Source organism: Barbus barbus (assembly GCF_936440315.1).
Source record: "Barbus barbus genome assembly, chromosome: 21".
Classification (NCBI taxonomy): domain Eukaryota; kingdom Metazoa; phylum Chordata; class Actinopteri; order Cypriniformes; family Cyprinidae; genus Barbus; species Barbus barbus.
This window is the reverse complement of record NC_136749.1, coordinates 13,170,679-13,192,846: the sequence shown is the minus strand read 5'-3', so window position 1 is coordinate 13,192,846 and position 22,168 is coordinate 13,170,679. Positions and strand designations below refer to the sequence as shown.

At 39.6% G+C, this 22,168-nt stretch overlaps 1 protein-coding gene across 1 annotated transcript; it reads left to right on the top strand.

Moving 5' to 3' along the window:
• Positions 1 to 16,703: 16,703 nt before the first annotated feature.
• Positions 16,704 to 21,632, top strand: LOC306887796 (interleukin-11-like; the record flags this gene model as incomplete). The annotated part of the gene is made up of 5 exons (XM_079445809.1): positions 16,704 to 16,764; positions 16,846 to 17,006; positions 20,187 to 20,279; positions 20,522 to 20,683; positions 21,459 to 21,632. 5 exons carry the CDS (start codon positions 16,704 to 16,706, stop codon positions 21,630 to 21,632), a joined length of 651 nt encoding a protein of 216 aa, XP_079301935.1.
• Between the last annotated feature and the right edge of the window lie 536 nt (positions 21,633 to 22,168).

The window sequence follows — 22,168 nt, the reverse complement described above, 5'->3', positions numbered from 1 at the left end:
GGGTGGGAGGCATATGGCATGTGCTTGCTTAAGGCCCGGCGCAGTTCAAATGATGATGTAACGCCAGGAAACAGGGGGAAATCAACCCCGGCGGTCCTGTAATCCGATCCCTCTTTTTTTTCTTTTTCTTTTATTTTTCTTTCATTCTTCCCCATATTGTGTAAGTTTATTCAAATCTGGGACAATGACTTGACACTCTGTTTTTGTTCAGATCCATTAATTTATTCAAAAATACATTAAATCATATATGCAATGACTTGAATACAGATATGTTTAGGGGCATTAAGTCAGAAATGTTAGGGTGATACAACTGTCTTGATAACATAATGAAGAAAAAAACCTCATCAAATAAAAACCAAATTCTTGAAAATAAAAAAAACTTAAGTAGTTTGGCATAATCTTTTACTATTATTTCAGTTTTATTAAAGTACTATTAATTAAAAAAAATATTTGTCTGCAGAATCAACCAAATTATATTATACGCATGGTCAGAAGGTATTTTAAAATATCAGACAATTTGAACATTAATATTCAGATTGTAGTTAGGTGGTGCTATTCCCCAAAAATATAATATTTATGAATTAGTTCATTAATTTAATTATATTTGTACCAACAACTCTTTTTTTACATTGATATGTATATTATACAATGTTTTTGAAAATAATAATTACATTAACATGTTTTCAACGTGTAAGGAATATATGTTATTTGGTGGTTACACCACATGACAGTTTTGAGGTCACTGAGTTTAAATTCATTCACTATAAATGTATTTATTTATTTGACCATACTTTATTTTAAGATCCAATTCTCAATATTAACTAACTAGTAACTAACACTAATTTGTTGCTTATTAATAGTTAGTTAGGTACTGATTTAAGGGATCTAAAATATGGTAATGCAGAGTAATTGTAATACACTAATAAACAGCCAATATGGTAGTAGGAATTGGTCCCTAAACTAAAGTGTTGTCATTGACCTACCTCTCAATGTAATTCTGAGGTGAACTTGAGGTCAAGTTGGGCGACCGGTGTGGGAGTCACCTGTAGGCTCAATGTGATTTGCAGTGAAAGTCTAGTGATTGTTTGTTACAGGTAAAGACTTTGATCTGACATCACTGGCAGCTTGGTGACAGACAAACGGAGCGTTACAGGAGCTGTCACTGATAGGATTAATTCAGGTTGAGTCATGCTGAGGTTGGTGAGACTGATCCAGTCACAAATGTTTGAGTAATGCTGCCCTACTGTACTGCTGAGTGTCTGTTTTCTTCATCATCAAAGATTTGACTCTTTTCTCTTCTTCTCTTTCCTCACCTTTGCCCTTTCTCTAATCCTCCATTCCTTCATCCGCCCCCTTTTCCCCACAGTCTGTGTGTCTTCATACATTTTTACATGTCTGCTATCTTTCAGGGAAATTCCCTCTATCTATGACTCTGCCATTTCTCACATTCCTTTCATACCTACAGGGATAAGACGATGAAATGTGCTGGAGTGCGTGTGTGTATGAAGGGGTTTAATGGAGCGTCTCGAGCAAGAGATAGAGAGGCGCTGAGTGGGTGGTATTAGAGGAGTTTTTAGGATGAGGACGTTGTGCTTCATTGATCTTCTTGACCGTGGGAGGCTAATTGGCCATGTAAACAGATGTATAAATATAGAACAGTCATTATGACATACAGTACATTACACTGACAAACACACAGAGGGAACGTGAATGAGTAAGATGGAGTGAGATTGTTTCACCTTCGGAATTTTAAACTGACCGTTCGTACTGTAAACTCTGACTTCCTATTACATGAGACCGACCTTTAAGGAATAAGGTTGTTTTTCAAGGCCACCTGAAATAGCTATTTGTATATTCACTTATTAAGTCCAGAGGGCCCATTTAAATGGATAGTTCACCCAAACTATTAAATTATTTTATATATTTATGACCCTCATGTTGTTCCAAACACAATGAGAGTTTTGCTCTGAGCAGAAATTAAGATATTTTTAATAAAACCTGAGAGATTTCTTTGCTTCCATTGAAAGTCCATTTCATCCTCATTAGCGGTTGACCAATATTGTTTTTTTGACAGCCGATGCCGATATCTTGGAAATCAGGGTGGACGATGGCCGATATAAAGCCGATATAATTTATTTATTTTAATTAATATTTAAGAAACTTTAAATATTTTGAAATTGATTAAAAAATAAATGTGTAAAATAAACACTTATACTTCAGATGACATTTTTATAAAAATATAATTAAAAAGGAAGTAAACACTAACCAACAGGGCACTCTGTATTCTGGGAAGTTTGTGTGCATTGGGAATCTTATTTTTTAGAATAAAGCCAAGGTAACACTCATTTTACATACAGCACACAGTGAAAATGACATGAATATGACAGTTGGCAAATGCATAAAGTGCAGCATAATTTTAAACCACGAGTTTAATGTTTGTCGATCGCGCGTTTCCATTGAAGCTGAACTCTCCTCTTGTGTGCTTTCAATTCACATGGACCGACCGTCAAGCAGATCACACACGATCATGCAGGATACAAATGCACACTTCACAAGATCTCACAACTGGATTCAGCTGAAGATTTATTTGAAATCTCACAAGTTTGCAAGGTTTGTGAAATTAAATATTCATTAGACATTGAAAGATTTGTTTAAAGGTAGGGTATGTAGTTTTTCAAAAACACTTTAGAAAACTGAGTCGGGCCGAGTAAGAAAACAAACTTGTAGCCAATCAGCAGTAAGGGGCATGTCTACTCATGATGCAGAGTAGAGAGTGCTCAGTCGACAGTTTACTGTCGGGGATTTGTTGTGTCGAGCCACGCCTATAGGACCCATGACTACATTTAAATGGGTCCTATAAATGGGCTTGCGCATACAATAAATTGTTTTTTTGTGTGTCATAAGCTTACACTTTACAGAGACAACAACGACACACAGGCATTAAAAATAAGATGAGAATAAAAAATACACATATATAAATATAAATAAACAAAAAAATTGAAAAAGAAAAATTATTTGAAACATAAATGATTGTATGTACAGTTGTGCTATAGATGATAGAATGGGATAGAATAGAAGGAGATGCAGGGATGTACTAGGATGGAGGTGGTAGCAAATAAATATAAGGTTATTGCAAATTGTTACTGCATAATGGGGGGGGGGGGGGGGCATTTAACTGTTCATAAGGTGGATTGCCTGGGGGAAGAAACTGTTCTTGTGCCTGGCTGTCCTGGTAATTGGGGCTCTGTAGCGCTGGCCAGATGGCAAAAGTTCAAAAAGGGGATGACTTGGATGTGAGGGATCCAGAGTGATTTTCTGAGCCATTTTCCTCACTCTGGATATAAACAGTTCTTGAAGGGTGGGCAGGGGGGCACCGATAATCCGTTCAGCAGTCCGAACCGTTCTCTGTAGTCTTCTGATCCCTGATTTTGTAGCTGAGCCAAACGGCTGAGTAGAACTGTTTCAGCAGCTGTGGCAGGTTAAACTTCCTCAGCTGGCGAAGGAAGTACAAACTTCGATGGGCTTTTTTTACAATGGAGTTGATGTGATTGTCCCAATTCAGGTCCTGAGAGATGATGGATCCCAGGAACTTAAATATCTCCACTTCTGTCACAGTGCAGTTCATGATGGCGAGTAGGGGGAGTGTGTGTGTGTGTGTGTGGGGGGGTGTTTCTCCTGAAATCCACGATCATCTCCACAGTTTTGAGCGTGTTGAGCTCCAGGTTGTTTAGACTGCACCAGACAGCCAGCTCTTTAACCTCCTGTCTGTAGACAGACTCATCACCATCCTGGATGAGGCCGATGAGTGTGGTGTCGTCTGCAAACTTCAGGAGGGGTCTTTAGAGGTACAGTCGTTGGTGTACAGGGAGAAGAGCAGTGGGGAGGGGCACCAGTGTCGGTGGAGCGGCTGTTTGACATGAATTTCCCCAGTCTCACTAGATGCTGCTAATCTGTCAGAAAGCTGGTGATCCACTGACAGATAGAGCTAGGGACAGAGCTGGGTTAGTTTGGTCTGGAGGAGTGTAGGGATAATGGTGTTGAAGGCCGAACTAAAGTCCACAAACAGGATCCTCACATAAGACCCTGATTTGTCCAGGTGTTGCAGGATGTAATGTAGTCCCATGTTGACTGCATCATCCACGGACCTGTTTGCTCGGTAAGCAAACTGCAGGGGGTCCAGTGATGTCCTTCAGATAAGCCAGAACCAGTTTTTCAAATGACTTCATGATGACAGACGTTAGCGCTACAGGTCTGTAGTCATTAAGTCCTGTTATCTTGGGTTTCTTTGGAACAGGGATGATGGTGGAGCGTTTGAAGCAGGAAGGGACTTCACACACCTCCAGAGATTTATTGAAGATCTGTGTGAAGATGGGGGCCAGCTGGTCAGGACAGGTTTTCAGACAGGCTGGTGTCACACCGTCTGGGCCTGGTGCCTACCTTCTCTTGTTCTTCCTGAAGACCTGGCGCACATCTTCTTCACTGATCTGAAGTACAGGAGTGTGTGTGTGTGTGTGTGTGGGGGGGGGGGGGGGGGTGCTGGTGGTGTTAACGGTTGTGTAGATCCTTTCAGCCAGTCTAATCTCCTTATTCAGTGTGTTCCTGGCCTGATTGAACAAGACTCTGTCCCCATTTCTGTAAGCATCCTCTGTGGCCTGACAAAGGTATCTGAGTTTTGCTGTAAACCATGGTTTATCATTGTTGAATGTTACATAAGTCCTGGTGGGAATGCATATATCCTCAGAGTAACTGATATATGAAGTTACAGTCTCTGTGAGCTTGTCCAGATTGGTGGAAGCAGCTTCAAAAACACTCCAATCAGTAAGGTCGAGACAGGCTTGTAAAACCCGCTCTGTCTCGTTGGTCCATCTCTTTACAGTCTTTACTACAGGTTTAGCATATTTAAGTTTTTGCCTGTAGGTTGGTATAAGATGAACCAGGCAGTGATCAGAGAGCCCCAAAACTGCCCGTGGAACAGAGTGGTATGCATTCTTTATTGTGGTGTAACAATGATCCAGTTTATTACTTTCTCTGGTGGGACATGTACCATGCTGTCTGTATTTTGGCAGTTCACGTGAGAGATTTGCTTGATTAAAGTCCCCTAGAATTATTAAAACAGAGTCTGGGTGTTGTTGTTTTGTGTCTGTGATCAGATCAGCGAGTTTCTGTAAAGCTGAGCTCACGTGCGCTTGCAGAGGAATGTAAACACTCACGAAAATGAACGAGCAAAACTCCCGTGGCGAGTAGAAAAGTTACAGTTAAAGAAGAGCGCTTCTAGATCTGAACAGCACATCTTCTTTAACACTGTTATATCTGTACACCACCTCTCAGTGATGTAGAAGCATGTCCCGCTGCCACGCGATTTCCCCGTTGATTCTGCGTCTTCTGCGTTGATTCAGTCTGCTCTAAACAGCTGACTGCTCTAAACGGCACGTCTGGAATGGCGTCGTTCAGCCAGGTTTCCGGGAAACACAGAGCAGTAAAGTTTGAAAAATCCTTATTTATCCGGGAGAGCAGAAGGAGTTTGTCCGTTTTGTTGGGTAGAGAGCGGAGAATTCGCCAGATGGATACTAGGCAACGGCATTCGAAATCCACACTGTCTGAGCTTCACAAGCGTGCCAGCTCGCTTCTCCCATCTACGCGTCCTGAAGCGTCTGAACACCGCTGCAGAACTTATCGGTCAATGCAGATATTTAAAAAATGCCAAATATCGGCTGATATATATAGGCCGATATATCGCGATATATTGGTCGATAACTAATCCTCATACATATTTCATCCTCTGTTTACCATATTTGTTCTATGTATGTGCATTGATCCGTGTTTTTGTATGAATAAAAGCCTAAATTTCGCAAAAGACCCTTCACAAAACCCACCCCCCTTCATTACTGTTGCTATGTCCAACAAGCCATGCCGCTCTCACAACACACATCATGTTCTCACGCAGTGAAATATACATCTCGGAGCGAGGAGGAAATTGACAACAAGTCATCAGACAAGATAGAGCAGGTTACTTTAGGTATGAAACAAAGTCTAGGCTTTCAAATTTTGTCATTTTTTAAGAAACTCAAACAATTTTGTGGCTCTTTCATGTGACCAATCGCTGTATCGCCTGTATCGTTCAAGCAGCATGTAAACTGATCATCTCTTCCTCTTTACTGTGTCAAATAATCATGAATGAACATCAGGTTTCAACCGCAGAAAGACGTCAATACACAGAATTTTTAAGTTCAAGTCCACCAATGTTAATCTGATCTCCTATCTGGTTTGTTTGTTGGACAAAAAAGGCAGATTCGCCATCATGAATGTTCAGATGACCTGTCAATCAAACTCCCTGTGAAGGGTCAATTATGGCACATGTTTTTTGGGGTTTTTTTTTGTGGATTACTACAAGTATTTAGAAGAATATGCATAAAATGTAAGTCTGTGGGCCCCAAAACAACACTGGATCCAACTGACTCTCATTGTGCAAACAAAAAATACATTTTTCCAAATATCTTTTTTTGTGTTCCACAGAAGAAAGAAAGCATTATTTGATTGGAATCACATGAGGGTTAATAAATGATGACAGAATTTACTTTATTTTTTTATGAACTATCCCTTTGACATGCATCTCACAACAAACATTAGACGAATATTTATGTTATTTTAGTTGAGTTGTATTAACTGAACTTCAGGAGTACTTTCTTCCTTTTCATTTTTGACTCATTTTTGACTCACCTAAGCCATAAAATGCCTGTTTTAGCTAAATGTCTGACTGATTGACAGGTGAGTAGGCAGTCCTTTGATGTTGCCTGTGCTGGATCTACCAGCACCTCCAGAGTGTAAGTGATGAGTGAGAAAAGAACTGAATATGAAAACACTGAGCTAGAGGAGAAACACACATCCATGTTCAGCAATGAGACCCACTGGCAAATCTGTGGCAACACAGGCAAAGAGCCAGAACCACCATGAGGTTGGCATCAGACCCCACATGATTACAGCTCGCAAGACAAAACACGAGTTACCAAACAATGAGCTGCTGACAGCCCGGTCTACCAAAGACTCTATAATGGTGCCAATGAAAAGACTGGCATAAGAGGTAGCTGTCAAAGAGGTTTAATGGCCTCCTGAGGGGCACAATGATAACCGTCCCTCCCTAAAATACTGGTACATCTGCATACTAAAAACAGACATGAAGGAAGGAAGGCTGTTTTTTGATTATTTGCTCTAGTTTATATTATATTAAGTGATTATAGGCTACTTCACACAGTAAGAGTCTTGTGAAACTCTCTTAGATGGGAAGACGTAAGGAGGATCATTGCTTAACGCACAATGGAAATGCCCAAGTTATTGGAAAGTAGAGATTAGCATCTTTGTTCTTTGAGCCGATTCTGTGTGGGACTAAATGGCACATTTTTGCAAGCGGTACAGATGTTGGTTGGCATTAGTCACACGACTGAGAGCATGAGAATGCCCTCCAAAGGCTTCCCTCTTTCATATCATCAGGGTCACGATGAAAACCCAGTCAGTGGGACAAACCAATGACGTTGGAGGAGCATTCCAGAATCTTTTGTCTCCTCTCGCCGATATGTTCTCACCCTCTTTCTTGCCTTCCCACTGTCTCTCTGTCAGCCAACATCAGCCGTCCATCGTATCTCATTCTGCTTTATCTTTACTTTTCCTTTCCTCTGTTTTTGAGCAATGAGATTCCTCCCTTAGAAAACACACAGCCCTCCAGTTAGCCCTCTGTGATGCAAGAGGAGCAAAAGGGGGTCCAGTAAGGGGAGGGTCCAGTGCATGTGTAACAGAAGGTCTCCGGTAAAGGGGAGGGTGATGAGTTTGGCCTTTGGCCGCTTGTGACGCTCCTCTCTTGTGAGCTATCAGACAAGCCTGACAAAGACATTGAGAATGTGTCTTTTTTTAGCTACAAAGAATTAGCTAAAAATAGCCCCACTCACGCTGGTTGTCTTGTATTTTTCTTTTGTCCCATCAGTCACTAGTCCTTTTACAGATGCCCTTGCTAAAGTTTCTCAGAGAGAGAGAGAGAGAGAGAGAGAGACATACCATGCTAGTGACCAGACCTGTTTACATATTTCACTCCTGGTTCCATCCGCTTGTTTTTGTTATTGTTTAGCAGCCCCGGTTTATGTTTAGCCCTCTCCTCCAACACCTACTCTTCCGCCGAGATAAAGAGAGATGGAGAGCCGGTGAAAGACAGAGAGATGGAAACCGAGATGGAGGTCAAACAGCCATATACTGCAATAAAAATATATTTTTTAGTTTTGGTTTGTTTTGCAGTAAAACTTTTCTTTGAATAAAGACTTGTTTTTAAAGAATATACCTTTCAATACTAAAGATGATCCATGATTGTTTTTATGTTTAGTGATAGTTGTTCATGAGTCCCTTGTTTGTCTGGTGCAGTTCAACTGCCTGCTGTTCTTCAGAAAAATCTGCATTCTGCAGTGACTTTGTGATTTTGAGATTCACGCTGAGGACAATTGAGGGACTCTTTTATACACAATTATTAGGAAAGATGAAAATATTTACTGATGCTCGGGTAGGCAACACAACGCATTGAGAGCTGGGCGTGTAAACTTTTGAACAGGATGATGATGTGTGAATTTTGTAAATATATTTTTTTCATTAGTACTGCCTTCAGAAGTTACATAGAAGACATGTTTATCAGAAGACAAAATAAGTCAAATTTACCCTGATCATCCTATTTCTGTATTGGGACAATTTTTTCTTGTTGTTTTAAGCCTAAACCTTGCCAAATTTTGTTACATTCATGCTTCAAAAATAAATGAAAAAAAACCCTGAAAGATATATTGTCTGAAAATAAGTCCTATTCTCTACAAAATGTAGCTTCTTATGTAAATTCTTATGTAAATGCTTACTTTTTTTCCAAGCAAGAAAATGTTTTTTTCTTGCTCGACAGACTGGGAAGTGATGGTTTGAGATACAGACAAGACACATACAATGACAGGTGAGGAAAGAATGTTTAAGCCGACTATGTGCGGGACGGTCAGCATTCCTGTGTTTGTATACGTGTGCTTTAACAGACTGAATTGAAGTCTGCAAAATGTTAACACACTCATGAGATGAACAGATGAGACGCGAGGAAAGGGGGGGTGAGTGTGGAAAGACTTGCCCACCCTGTAAAAAGTTCCTTTTTGCGTGGTTTGTCCTCCATCTTCATTCTGTTCTCTACTTTCTTCCTCTCTCTTGGTCTCTCTTTGACCTATTGCTCATTCAAATATGTCAATATTCAAGTGCATGTTACAAATATAGTATGTGTTACAGTAAATAAATGGAATTGAATAGAAATAGTTGCTTTTGTTTCTCCTTTTCCTAATTAGTATTTAATTATTTCAAGTATCTCATTTCACTTACTGACCTGACCACAATGCATACTCATTCTCTCTTATACCATCCAAATGTCTTCCAGCAAGTAGCTTGCATCAGAGTGTGTGTTTGTGTGCGTCAGGGTAATATCTGAACACAGCTGCCAAGCTCTAAGGACCGGAAGACAGCTACTGCCGCGAGTGATTTACAACTACTTATTACCGTTTAGGAGAATTTTCGTAACCAGATTCAGCCAGTGTTTGTAAGTGTGTGTTAAGGAAGTGAAATATCATCTCGACATTTCAGTACGTCAGATTTGAATAGATAAAGTCTATTAAGTTATTTAGTTGTAATCTAAGTGCGTGTGTGTTTGCACACTTGGCTCAGTTACATGAACTGTCCTTTGTGTGTGGTGACAAAGTGTGATGAATTATAAGGTGGGGTATAAAATACATATTTTCTTGATTTGATTAGATTTTTACTCATTTGGGTATATTTTTGTTACAATGCCCAAAATAAACTCATTATTGATGTAATTTATAGAGAAAAAAAATCTTGGAACTTGGAATTTTGTGAGAATATTACAGATTTAATGATCAACTCAACCAAAAACTTGGCGATTGTGAATCAGACTACACTGGTCACACTGTACGTTTCTGATTCACTAACAAGAACCAGTTCATAAGAGTCAGTTAATCGTGAATCAGACTATGCTGGTGACACTGTATGTGTTTTGTTCACTAAAAAGAACCAATTCATAAGAGTTATTTCATCATGAATCAGATAACACTGGCCCCAGAACCAGTTCATAGGAGTCATTTGATTGTGAATCAGTGTTGGGGGTAACGCATTACTTCTAAATTTACAAGACAATATCTGAGTTACTTTTTCAAATACAGTAAGTAATGCCAGTTACTTTGTTTTCCTGTGTATTGACTGACAGCTCTCCTGTCACCATGTTGAGAGAAATCGGGAGTAAGTGCAGAGGGGTTGTGTGCACTTGTGTGAACATGGTATTGCACTGCATTTCTAGACTAAATGTGAACATGCGTTAATTCATCTCACTCTCAAAAAACAGATGAAGTATTCCTCAAAATGAATAAAAACAGTGAAATGCAAACTCAGAATAGGACACAAAACTGCAATAATTAAATATGTTTAATTTTCATTTATATTTAGTCAATTAGCAGACACTTTTATCAAAAGCAACTTATAAATGAGGACGATAGAAGCAATAAAAATCAACAAAAGAGGTATAATATGTAAGTGCTGTGACAAGCCTTGATGTATTTAATCCCATTTCGTGAATTTACTTTTCCTTCAGCCTGAGGCTTATTCATTTCACTTTTGGTCCAAAAGATCTTCTATATTTCCCAAAAATATAACTATTTTATATTAAAATCAAACAAGCAAGCCCTGCCCAGATTTAAAAAGTAACGCTAAAGAAACATAATTAATTATTTGTAATTAGTTACTTTTTTAGGGAGCAATATTGTAATGCTTTACTTTAAAAGTAACTTTCCCAGCACTGTTGTGAATCATTTTACATTGGTGGCACTGTATGTTTTTAATCCACTAGTATGAACCAGTTCATAGTCATTCAAATGTGAATCGGACTGCACTGGTCACGCTACAGTATATACAATTGCATGCAGCCTGCAATAAAATGTACACACCCTTTTTTATCTCATATTTAATTGAGACTGTTAAAATATGACTTTTTGGTCTGTAGATTTAGGTGTGCGGCAATGCTGAAAAGTGCTACAGGAAACACTGGCACAGAAAAGATTGATCTTTGGATTTTAAGAATCAAGATCAAATGTAGATGAATCAGAAAATCAATATTTTGTACGCAGCCCTAGTGTACTTATTAGCTTATATACAGCGCATTTATTGACCCAATATCATTTGGCAGAGGTGTAATCCAGCAGTGTTTATGTGTGGTTTCCTGTGCACGTGTGTTCTTACAGGCTTGTGTCTGCAGCATTGTGAGACAGATTCTGAGACGTCACTTTATTGCTCAATGATTATCTTCCTGCAGTGTGTCATTCTTTCTCTCTCTTCCCCCTTTTGCTTTTCCCATAGAGCCATTATCACACTAACTTGCTCTCTGACGTCTGTACATGGGCACACGGGTTGGGAAAGGTGAAGGGGGCTTGCCAGATCGTAGTTGGTCAGGACACACCTCTTTTTTCTCTGCAGTACAAAGAATGGGAGCAGTCAGTTAGGGTCAAAGGATATGAACAACATCCTGTCATAAGAATTATCTTTCTTTTTTGACTGTATTTATACATCCTCCCACACATGCACACATTCATCTTCCAGCAGTCACTCTCACTCTTTTTTCCTCTTTCTTTCTCAACACCTTCCATTGTGAAATTCCCTTGAGGGTTTAGTAAAGAAGTTATTCATTTATATCAGATCATGCTTTTGCAGGTATTTAATGTGCTCTGCCAACTGTTGATATTGGTTTGTGTGTGTGTGTGTGTGTGTGTGTGTGTTTATGACTAAGGCTGTGATATGCATTACTGCACATAACATAATCATAATTATATGGCCTAAAAAGCTGTTTTGAAACATTGGAGAACAGAGTAATATTAAACAAAGTTTTATTTATTTTACTGCTAAGTAATTTAAACATCCTCGTTTTTATCAAATCATGTTATTACCTATTTAGACCAGTAGAAACATGTACCATAAAACTGACTAATAAACTAATAATTATTCATCCCCCAACACACATTGTTAAACTAAAACGTTGAGCATTTCTGAAGGAGTTTTCCATTCGAGAAACTAAATGGTTCCACCAATAATGGTTGTAATTGCACATGCAATTTGGCAGTAAAAAACAAAGTAGACTAAAACCAAATGATGGTGAATGGCTGTGAGGTTTTGGCTTGGAAAATGAAAGTGTGATTATGATTATGAGTGCAGTGCAAAATGTTAGCAAGTGTTACCAAATAAGTACAGATGGAGACATGAAATATTGATCTTGAGTTCAAATTATTTTAATATGTTATATGAATTTGGAAGAAGCTTTAATCCAAATTGACTTACATTGCACATATGCTTTTGATCAGTTAAACTGTGCTTTTATATAGATAGATAGATAGATAGATAGATAGATAGATAGATAGATAGATAGATAGATAGATAGATAGATAGATAGATAGATAGATAGATAGATAGATAGATGGATAGATGGATGGATGGATGGATGGATGGATGGATGGATGGATGGATGGATGGATGGACTGACGGACGGACGGGCAGGCAGACAGACAGACAGATAGATAGATAAAATACATCCCAGAAGTCCATGCATAACACATCACATATGATATTACATATGACATTATAAATAATTTTATTTTTTCTAATTTTTATTATAAATATACATTCTAATGTAATGTATATTATGGTGTTTCATGATACATTTTCTGTTATTTATAACGTTTATTGCATTATTTTAGTGTTGTTATTATATATTCTCAGTTATTTTAAACTTTGCACTTTTCACACACTTTCATTGTTTGAAAAAGTATATAATTCACTTTTACTGTATGGAAAAGTACAACCAGTACATTCTACTAAATTTCTCCTTATGTTTCCCACAAACAAAAGATAGCTATAAACAATAATCAGTCATTTTTGAGTTCATTTTGAAATCATTTGCACTGTTCACACACTAGCTTAACCTTATTTGTAAACTGAAATGAGTAGTCTCTTTCTCTGCCTTTCAAGTTTCATTTATTTGAGTTTAACTATGTTAAACCATCAGACTCACTAAGCCTGCTGTCCATTCCCGAAGAAAAAAAAGCAGCTTTTCAACAGTAGTTCTTAAACTCAGCATTTTAACCACCTGTTGAAATTCATTAGTGCCTTAATTGTTCCAATTAAGCTTCTGCCCTCTTGCCTAAGGGTGCTGACACATCAAAGGAAGCCATTAAAAAAGACAACAAAAACCACCACTGAGTTTGTGAGCACGTTGGCCAATGAAACAGTGTGTCTATTATTGCGTGCTGCTGTGTATGTGTATTTGAGGAGGGGAGGTCTTGCAGCGTGTGAATGTGGACATAATGAATGTGTGTGTGTGAGTCTCATAATGGGGGATATTACAGTAATGAGGTACTAGGATGTCTGGACACTTATTGCTCCCCACCTGTGCCTCACTTCCCCCGTGATCGAGGCGTGTGAGCGAATGTGTAGGAGTTTGTGTGTAATGTCTGTGAGGTTTGTGACCGGACAGCTCAGACTACTGGTCTTTCCTCCGGTGCGTTCAACGATCGGTGATGTGAGGGGCTGAACATCAGGACCACACACTCACATACACACGCATACAGCAGAGCAATCACCGCTGATTGGTAACGGGCTAACACACCCACACACATAATCAGACACACACGCCCTTTGGATTAGGGACTTAAACAGACTCACCATCAACCACCCAAGAGACCCCCATCAGGGCATGCAGGCAGAGAGAGTCGGTGAGTGACTAACTTCACTCTTTCTTTTATTCTTTTACCAGCTGTGTCTTCAAACAGGCCTTTGATGTGGGAAATTAAAAGAGCGAGTGTGTCAATATCTCCCTCCATCCCTCCATCGCTCCTGCACACTCATCCATTTCCCTTCCTTCCATTTCTTTCTCTCTCCTCCCTTTCTTCTTTATGGCTGACCCAACAAAACCAGAACATGACCCTGCAACCGCATTACTTCCACACACCCTTGTGTGTGTGTATATGAGTGCATATGAGAGAGTGGGAAAATGAATGGTTTTGTGTGAACAGTGCTTTTTGCATGCATTCATTACTATCTCTTAAGAATAAAGACGTGAAACCGTTTTTATAAAAAAAAATATATATATATTTGAAACACTTATGTTTGCCAAATCAAAGTTATGTAGTACGAAAAACAAGAAATCATAGCAAGGACCTCTGAAGACCCTCTTGAAAGTGTGTCAGGGTCACTGAGTTCAATGAGCTGCTTACAATATCAGATAATTTGACCTTTTCATGACAACGCAAAGTCATGAAATGTTATATACGACTTCCCAAGAACATAATATTTATGAATTAATAGTTCATGACTTTTTTAAAGTACCTTTATATATATATATATATATATATATATATATATATATATATATATATATATATATATATATGTGTGTGTGTGTGTGTGTATGTGTGTGTCATTAAATTAAAATTTAATGACAAATGGTGTACATTTTTTTCAATATCAAAACAACATGAATATAACATTATTTTTATATAAAACAACATTTTTATTCTAGCTTGGAACATGTTTTCAAGTAGTTTTTCCTTATTGTGGACACTCTTATTTGTCATTCGTTTGACCCCTGACCCATCTAAAGTGCCAATAAAATGAAGGACTGTGAATAGGATCAGAGCATGACGCAGGCTGGATTCAATCCCCAGTGCCTGGGAATTACCCCCTGTGCCACGGCTCCACTGTTCCCCCACTGTTTGTTAGATAATCATTCCCATACCTTTACTGCCGTGAATTTATTTATTTATTTTGTGAATCTGGAAAGGTCAGCTATTAATGCAGCATGTGTATTTAAGGTTGCATTAACCCCTCACCCATACTCTCTCTCTCTGTCTGGAAACTCCTCTCTACTTCTGTTGCAGCACTGTGCTATGCTTTATTGCATGTGACTCCGTATTTCCAGTGCCGTGCACTGGTTTCTGTATATGCTAAATTAACCTTCCCCCTCTCCCTCTCTCTCTAACTGTCTCTCTCTTTCGCTCTTGAAGTCTTAGTGCTAATGTTCTGCAAGTTCCCTAACTGTTACTATGCAACACTTACAGGCCTTACTATGCAACACCTTTCTCTTTTATTCCTTCTCTCACTCTTTCCTTTACCCTGGAGAGAAAGAAGGGGGAGCGTCAGAGAACGAAAAGAGTGGAAATAGGGTGGAAATAACAGACTGCTGTCTCAGGAGCGAAGTTTGAATATGGTAAATATGCGCAATGCAGCTGCTCCCTTTACATTACATTATGCAAATAAAGTGTTTATTTATTCCTAATATAACGGGGCTGAGAAAGACAGAACGTGGGAGTTATGAAACTCAGATTGACTGATATAAAATGAAACAATGGGCTTTTTAAACTTTTGCAGTGATAGAGGGAGAGAGGGGAAGAGATCTGCAGATGGAAAGATAAAGAGATGGACGATTTGATTGGAATAGATCGCGTAGCGGGATGGAGCAGAGGAAGAGAGATAGCAGGAGAGATAGACAGACCTACACAAAATGATATTGCCAGAGGGGAAAAAATAAAAACAACAGAAATGTCTTTTTTTGCTCTCTTTCAAAAATTCTCAAAAGGAGACAGACAATGCCGAGGGGCGGGAAGCGCGCGCTCTGAGGAGAAGGCGAGTGTGTGTGTGAGAGTGTTTTTATGAATGAAGTGGTGACTCAGGATGTGTCATACCCCCGTCTTTATAAAGGAAGTTTTAAACAAGCCTAAACATTTCACTTCGCGAAAAATTAGACTTACCCTCGCATCCTTCTCTCTCTCTGTCTCTCCCTCCATACACCTCTCTGACCCTCGCCGTGTATCTTTCCATCCTCACTCGCGTTTGTTAAAACTAAACAACTATTGGGACTGGACAGAGTCAAGTTTTGCTGCTTTTTTTTCTTGTTCTCGCTAATTCTGCACTTCTGTCATTCATTCATTTTCCTCCTCACCTCACGCTCTTCCTGTAAACTACTGTCGCGAGCCGTTCGCGCGGATACTGAGAGAGAGAGAGACGAACTTTGGAGCACGTGACAACATCTGGAGCTTCATTTATTTATTAATTTCTACACTTTGTTTGTTTGTTTATTTATTTATTTCTCTGCGTATTTATTTGCAACGTAAAACAAGGACCTGGACAAATATGAAATGTAAGTGTCACATTGTTTATATATTAGCTGTTATTTTTTGTACGTAGGCTACACTAATCATAGTGACGACACTAATTTGCTGTTTGTGTAGCGATTGACACTTGTTGCTGTAACCCTCGTAATTAAAACAATCTGTTTAACTCGTTTTATATCGCCTAACATAAACCTACGAAACTATTAAGCATCCCTACTGATTTCTTGAACTGACAAGCCTTTATTGTCATTTATAAACGCGGGACTTTTTGATGGAAACCTGTACGGGTTGTAAGTGGTAATAATGGGTAGATTTAGTTTGACAGGATAACTGCTTGAGGCGCTCGCGGTTAGTTCATTAGAGAAGCATTTATCATGTCGACAGTAATAATGGATCAAGTGTTGCTCGCTCAGGGCGCAGAGCAGCGTCAGCGGACCGCTTCTTCTTCTAGTGTGATGCAACATGTGTGATTTCCTTCTCCCCAAAAGATGAAAGATGTGTCCTCTGGCTGAGACTCTCGATGTGCTTTGTGGACGTGTGGAAACACGGTCCCGTTGTAAGAGTGGCACGGGATCCTTGGGACGAACATAGAAGTGTTGTTTGTAGCTGTGCATCAATGATTTGCTCTCCTCCGCAGTGCTGGGTGACTCCTCCTCATCGCTGCTCATCTCGCTGCTGTTGGCTCAGCTTCATCTGTTAGCATCTGCCTTCCCTGCCCACCCCCGGCGGATCCAGGCTGACTTTGACAAGCTGACCAATCAGACCAGACACCTTCTGAAGCTGACTCAGGATCTACTGGTGAGTTGATCTGGTGTGACACCAGGAGAGGAAGTTCACACTGTACTCAGAGATGCTGATCAGATCTTGATCTTGAGCCTCTCAACAGCTGGGCTACAGTAATGCTCCTTGCAAAGATTTGTGGACAGGAATTGGCTTATCTCTCGCGCGTTCGCTCGCACACAAACATACGCACACACCGCTACTGATCGGCTTTTCATTCAGCTGGCTCATATTAGAGATTGCAGATTGCGGTAGCTTTGAGTCCATGTGGGAGCAGATAAGGCTCATTACTGTAGCCTCTATCTAAAAAAAGCACAGATCCCTGGATTCAGGCCCAGCAGCAGGGCCGACATCCCAGACTGCTTCAAAGTTTGCAATGTAACATTCGTAAACTTGCAACTAATGAGCCTGAACCTACGGGATGGGGGGTAAACATGATCTGCATGGCTCAGAACGAGCCTTGTGCTCATATCCAGTGCTCAGACCATCTGAGAGCAAAATGCTGTGGGCTTTACTTGGGGTTTTGTGGTTGCTATGTGATGGAGATGTGTACTTTGAGGGTCTCGAACCCACAGTGCACCCCTCACCTCTCCGAGGCCTCCCTTCCCTACCTCGGAAACATAAACAGATCGGTGTTCCCATGGTTACTTGGAGGTCCTGTTTACCAGCACGAGTGAAGCATGTGGCACTGAAAGGTGAAAAGTACAGTGCTGCCTTCTATGTAGTTCCACTGTAAATGAAAATGCTAACAGATGTATTGCTTAACGGCGTAGTACGAGCCGTAATCCTTCGTTGGAGTTGCTACTAATAGTTCACTCAAAAATGAAAATCCTATCATCATTTACTCACCCTCATGTCATTCCAAACCTGCATGATTTTTTTTCTTCTGTGGAACACAAAATTGGACATTTAAAAAAAAGTGTCTTTTTTTTGCCTATACATTGAAAGTAAATGGGCCCAATGTTGTTTTGGACCCCATTGACTTTCATAGCATGGGCCAGTGTCATTGTTAACTAAAACTATTAAAAACAATCAATAAAAATAAATAAATAAATATTACATGGAAAAATTAAACTAAATGATTTTTTTTTTAAATGTTGCCTTGGCAAATAACTTAAATCAATTTAAGTTGAAGTACTAAAATCTGATACTGAAATAAAACTGAAACTGCAAAAAAATTATAACTTTTCAGATTTCTTTAAAAAAAACATACCTGTAGCAATATAGCATATGACAAAATGACTAGAAATTAAATTACAATGAAAACTGAATATATAAAAAAATTAATTAACACAGATAAGGGCAAAAACATTTGAAACATTATTCAAAATATCTTTGCATGTGTGTGTTCCCCTGAAGAAGTCTCATTTCTACCCCCTTAAGATGTGACTTGCCATATTTTTTTTTGCATGGTCTTTGATTCCCGTTGACGTTGAGATTATGTGTACATGGTTATGCTAACTCAAACATATACTCATCCTGAACAAGACAGATTTTCCTTTGAGAACAGAGAAATCACCTGATCTGACTCCATCACTTATAAACCCAAGACCAGATGCCACTTCTTCCAGTCCTGTGGTTCAATTAGATACAATAACACTTGGTTGTGTGCGTGCGTGTTGTATATAAGGGTGTTTTGCGTCTGCCGCCTTGTGTATGTGCACCAGATGTTACAGCGGAGAACCCTATCAAAGACCCCACTGGTGACAAAAGGGCCCGACACACTTTGAAAAACATTTTGTTAGTTTTTCAGTGACATGAAGCATTTATTTTGGTTTCTTTTCTTCTTGCATGGAGTTCCACTTTACAGGGGTCAAGCCTAGGAAAGAAAAATAGAATGGGAGTCGACGGAAAGTCCCCACAAGAAAGCTATAAAACCCAATGTGTGCGTGTATGTACAGAATGTGTTACTGTTACTTGTGTGAGGTGGTGAGAGTGTGTATACATGCGATGTTTGTATGACCGTGTGCGTGCCGGTGAGAGTGTGCATGTTGTAAATAGTTGTGGTCTGTGTAGGTGTGGGGCTGCTTGTTTAGCTTTCGGTCTCCACAGCAAAGTGTCCTGATAAAAATCACTCCGATTTATCACATTCCCGTATTTGCATTCAGGAAGACAGGAGGAGGGAGTGCACAAGAATCAGTCGAGTGAGGTCATGATACAAACGGAGAGGGTGGGGGGAAACGGGACAAGCGACCGAGGAGATAAAGAGATCAGAGAGTGCTCTGGATGAGAGACGCTCAACAAGGTTTGTGTGTGATGATAGTGCCACTAGGATGAAGAGTGATGAGGTATAGGACGGAGTGTGTCATCGTTTGGCTGCTACCACGGAGCCTAGATAGAGAAAAGGCTGGATTCAGCTGAGGGAGCAGAAGTACACAAAAACAACAACAAATCAAGGAAAAAACACATCATTCTAAACAGTGCAAGAGTGGCCACGGAAAGCTGGCTTCAGCACGCTATTATGTTCGTCATGTTGACTTCTGATTGGTCTACGATGTTGTTTTCCTCTTCTGATGGGGCTTCAAAGACACAAAGGTCGCATTACTCCTGTCACATTATCAGCACTCATTAGCATTCACAAACAACCCTTTGGATGACTCGTAAACAGGCTCTGCTCCATTCACGTGGCAGCTACATTAGCAACCTCAGATATTGTCTAAACACCGGCGAGAGCAAGTTGGGGTCACTCTTCGCCCCCCTTGAGATACCTTAGAAACACCTGAGTTCATTTCTGTCTCCCTCTAGTGCCAGGTGAGGGCAGTGCATCCAGGCATGGACCGGCCCATACGTCATGGCACCTTTTTTTAGTCCTGACCCTGGAGTTTCCCTGCAGCCCAGGGTTGTCTATTCCACTTCAAACTCCTTAGTCATTGCATATATTGTTATTCTTCCTCTAGAAAACATCCTGTGGCTTCAGGTCATGAACGTTTATTGTCTGGGTTCAGAAGTTAAAGCCCGGGGAACTCTGGGTGACTGCTGTTCCCTGTAATTCTGCGGTGGTTCTGCTGGTGGAGGCCAGTCGTTTCACTTGTGGGACAACTGTTACTCTGTTGTTTTGATGGTTGAGTTCAGAGTTGGGGATCTGGAAATTAGGTGTGACCAGAAGAAAATGTCATGACATTTTCATTATTTGGGTAACATGCTTCTTTTTTTCTTTTTGATTAATGCCTGTTCTGTCTTTCTGTCTTTTCTTTTCAGAAAAACCCAGTGTTTGCCACAGAGATTGATCACCACAGGTTCAAGTCTCTTCCAGCGATCAGCAACAGAGTCAGTGACCTCACCACTCTGGAGGTGTGTATGAGGACAAATAGGCTTTCATGCTGCCATTTATTTTAATTATGTACCTATTTATCAGTACAGGGCCTTCCTAAGAGCAGGTCCATCGATTGCACACCGATGGGACGGCCCTTTACCTGTACATCTTGTCTATTTGCTTGTACAATGTAGTTATTTGCCATGACATTATCATGATATTTTGTTATGAATTCTCTAAATAATTTTGTTTCTGGCTCTTTTCTCTTCCTCTATTGCAGTTCAAGCCTACACTTTCTCAGCTCTATGCAGACCTAAAGTCCTTTGAGCACCATTTTGAGTGGCTGAACAGAACAACACGCAAGCAGCAGCACAGCTCAGTACCAAAGCTGACAGACATGATCTCCCACATTAAGAGCCTCATACACTCCTTACAGCGTCAGGTACATGCTCACACACACACCTTTTAGCCAACAATATGTGTAACTGTTACAAGATTGGCTTATCCATATGAAACCTATAAACTGTAGGTATATGTAATATATAATATAACAGGTATTAAATACATAGAATATTACAGAATAGAAGTTAGGGGTCAGCAAGTTTTCCTTTTTTTAAGAGTTAACTTTTATTCAGCAAGGATTTGCATTTAAAGGTTTAAAACTGATAGCAAAGACATATATAATGCAACAAAAATGCTATTTTTTCTTTCAACGTTCTGTTCAACGTTCTATTCAATAAAGGTCTCATGGTTTCCAAAAAAATATTAAGCATCACAACTGGTTTTTACATTGATAATAAGAAACATTTCTTATGCACCAAATCAGCATATTATAATGATTTCTGAAGGGTCATAGAAGACCGGAGTAATGGCTGCTGAAAAATCATTACATAAATTACATTTGAATATATATTAAAAAGAAAACTGTTATTTTAAATTGTAAAAACATTTCACAGTATTAGAGTTTTTTACATAAATGCAGCCCTTTTGAGCATAAGAGACTCAAAAACATTAAATAATCTCACTGAACCCAAATCTTTTGAATGGCTGTGTATAATAGAATATATTTAAAATATTCTATAATACATATATAATAATATATTTGTATTAAAATACATAAATTCATTTAAGTCTCTCAGATGCATATGTACAGAGATTATTTATAGTTACCTGGAAATATAATCAGCATTCATGATTATGATTTTTTTAAATTTCAGATGACCCGAGCAGAGGCTCCCCGGATCCCTGTTCCCTCTCCCTCACTCCCACCTAATCCCGCTTTTCACTGGGAGGTGGTTCAATCCTCTCAGGAACTCCTGCAGCAGTTCAGACTCTTCTGTGACTGGGCCTCACGAGTGTTCCTTACCTTTAAATCCAGATTACCAGCATGAGGAACCTCAGAGGCATCACGCAAAAAGCATCGGGCGGTAAACTGTCTCCTTTTTACAGCAGGCCAGGACTCAATCATTATTAAAGTCCAGGGATGGACTGACCATAGGGAGCACCATATAGTGCACCAATAGTTTTGATATTGTCAGGCCGGAACATCTGAGTAAGAGGAAGGTAGTTCAGCATTTCAACTTGTTCTCTCGTAGCCATTCACAACCTACTCTTGTTCAGTCTCGTTCAACTGCTTTGTAGAGCCCTGCACGGGCTTCAAATTTAGTCCCTAGCCCGGCTCTGGCCCGAGACGCTCAGGCCCTAGCCCGGCCCGTGTCCGACAGCTTATCAGAATTACCGGCCCGAGTCCGACCCGAGCCCGTCTTTTTTCTCCCTTCTCCCAAAACAGCTTATACTACTGTTTAGGCTATTAAAACAGTTCAGTTTTGTATGTAATGGCAAAATGATTATATTTTGTTTCGTTTTTTTATTAAGTTAATTTAGAGAAATGTTTGGAGCATTTTTGTTCGTTAAATAGTAATAAGTC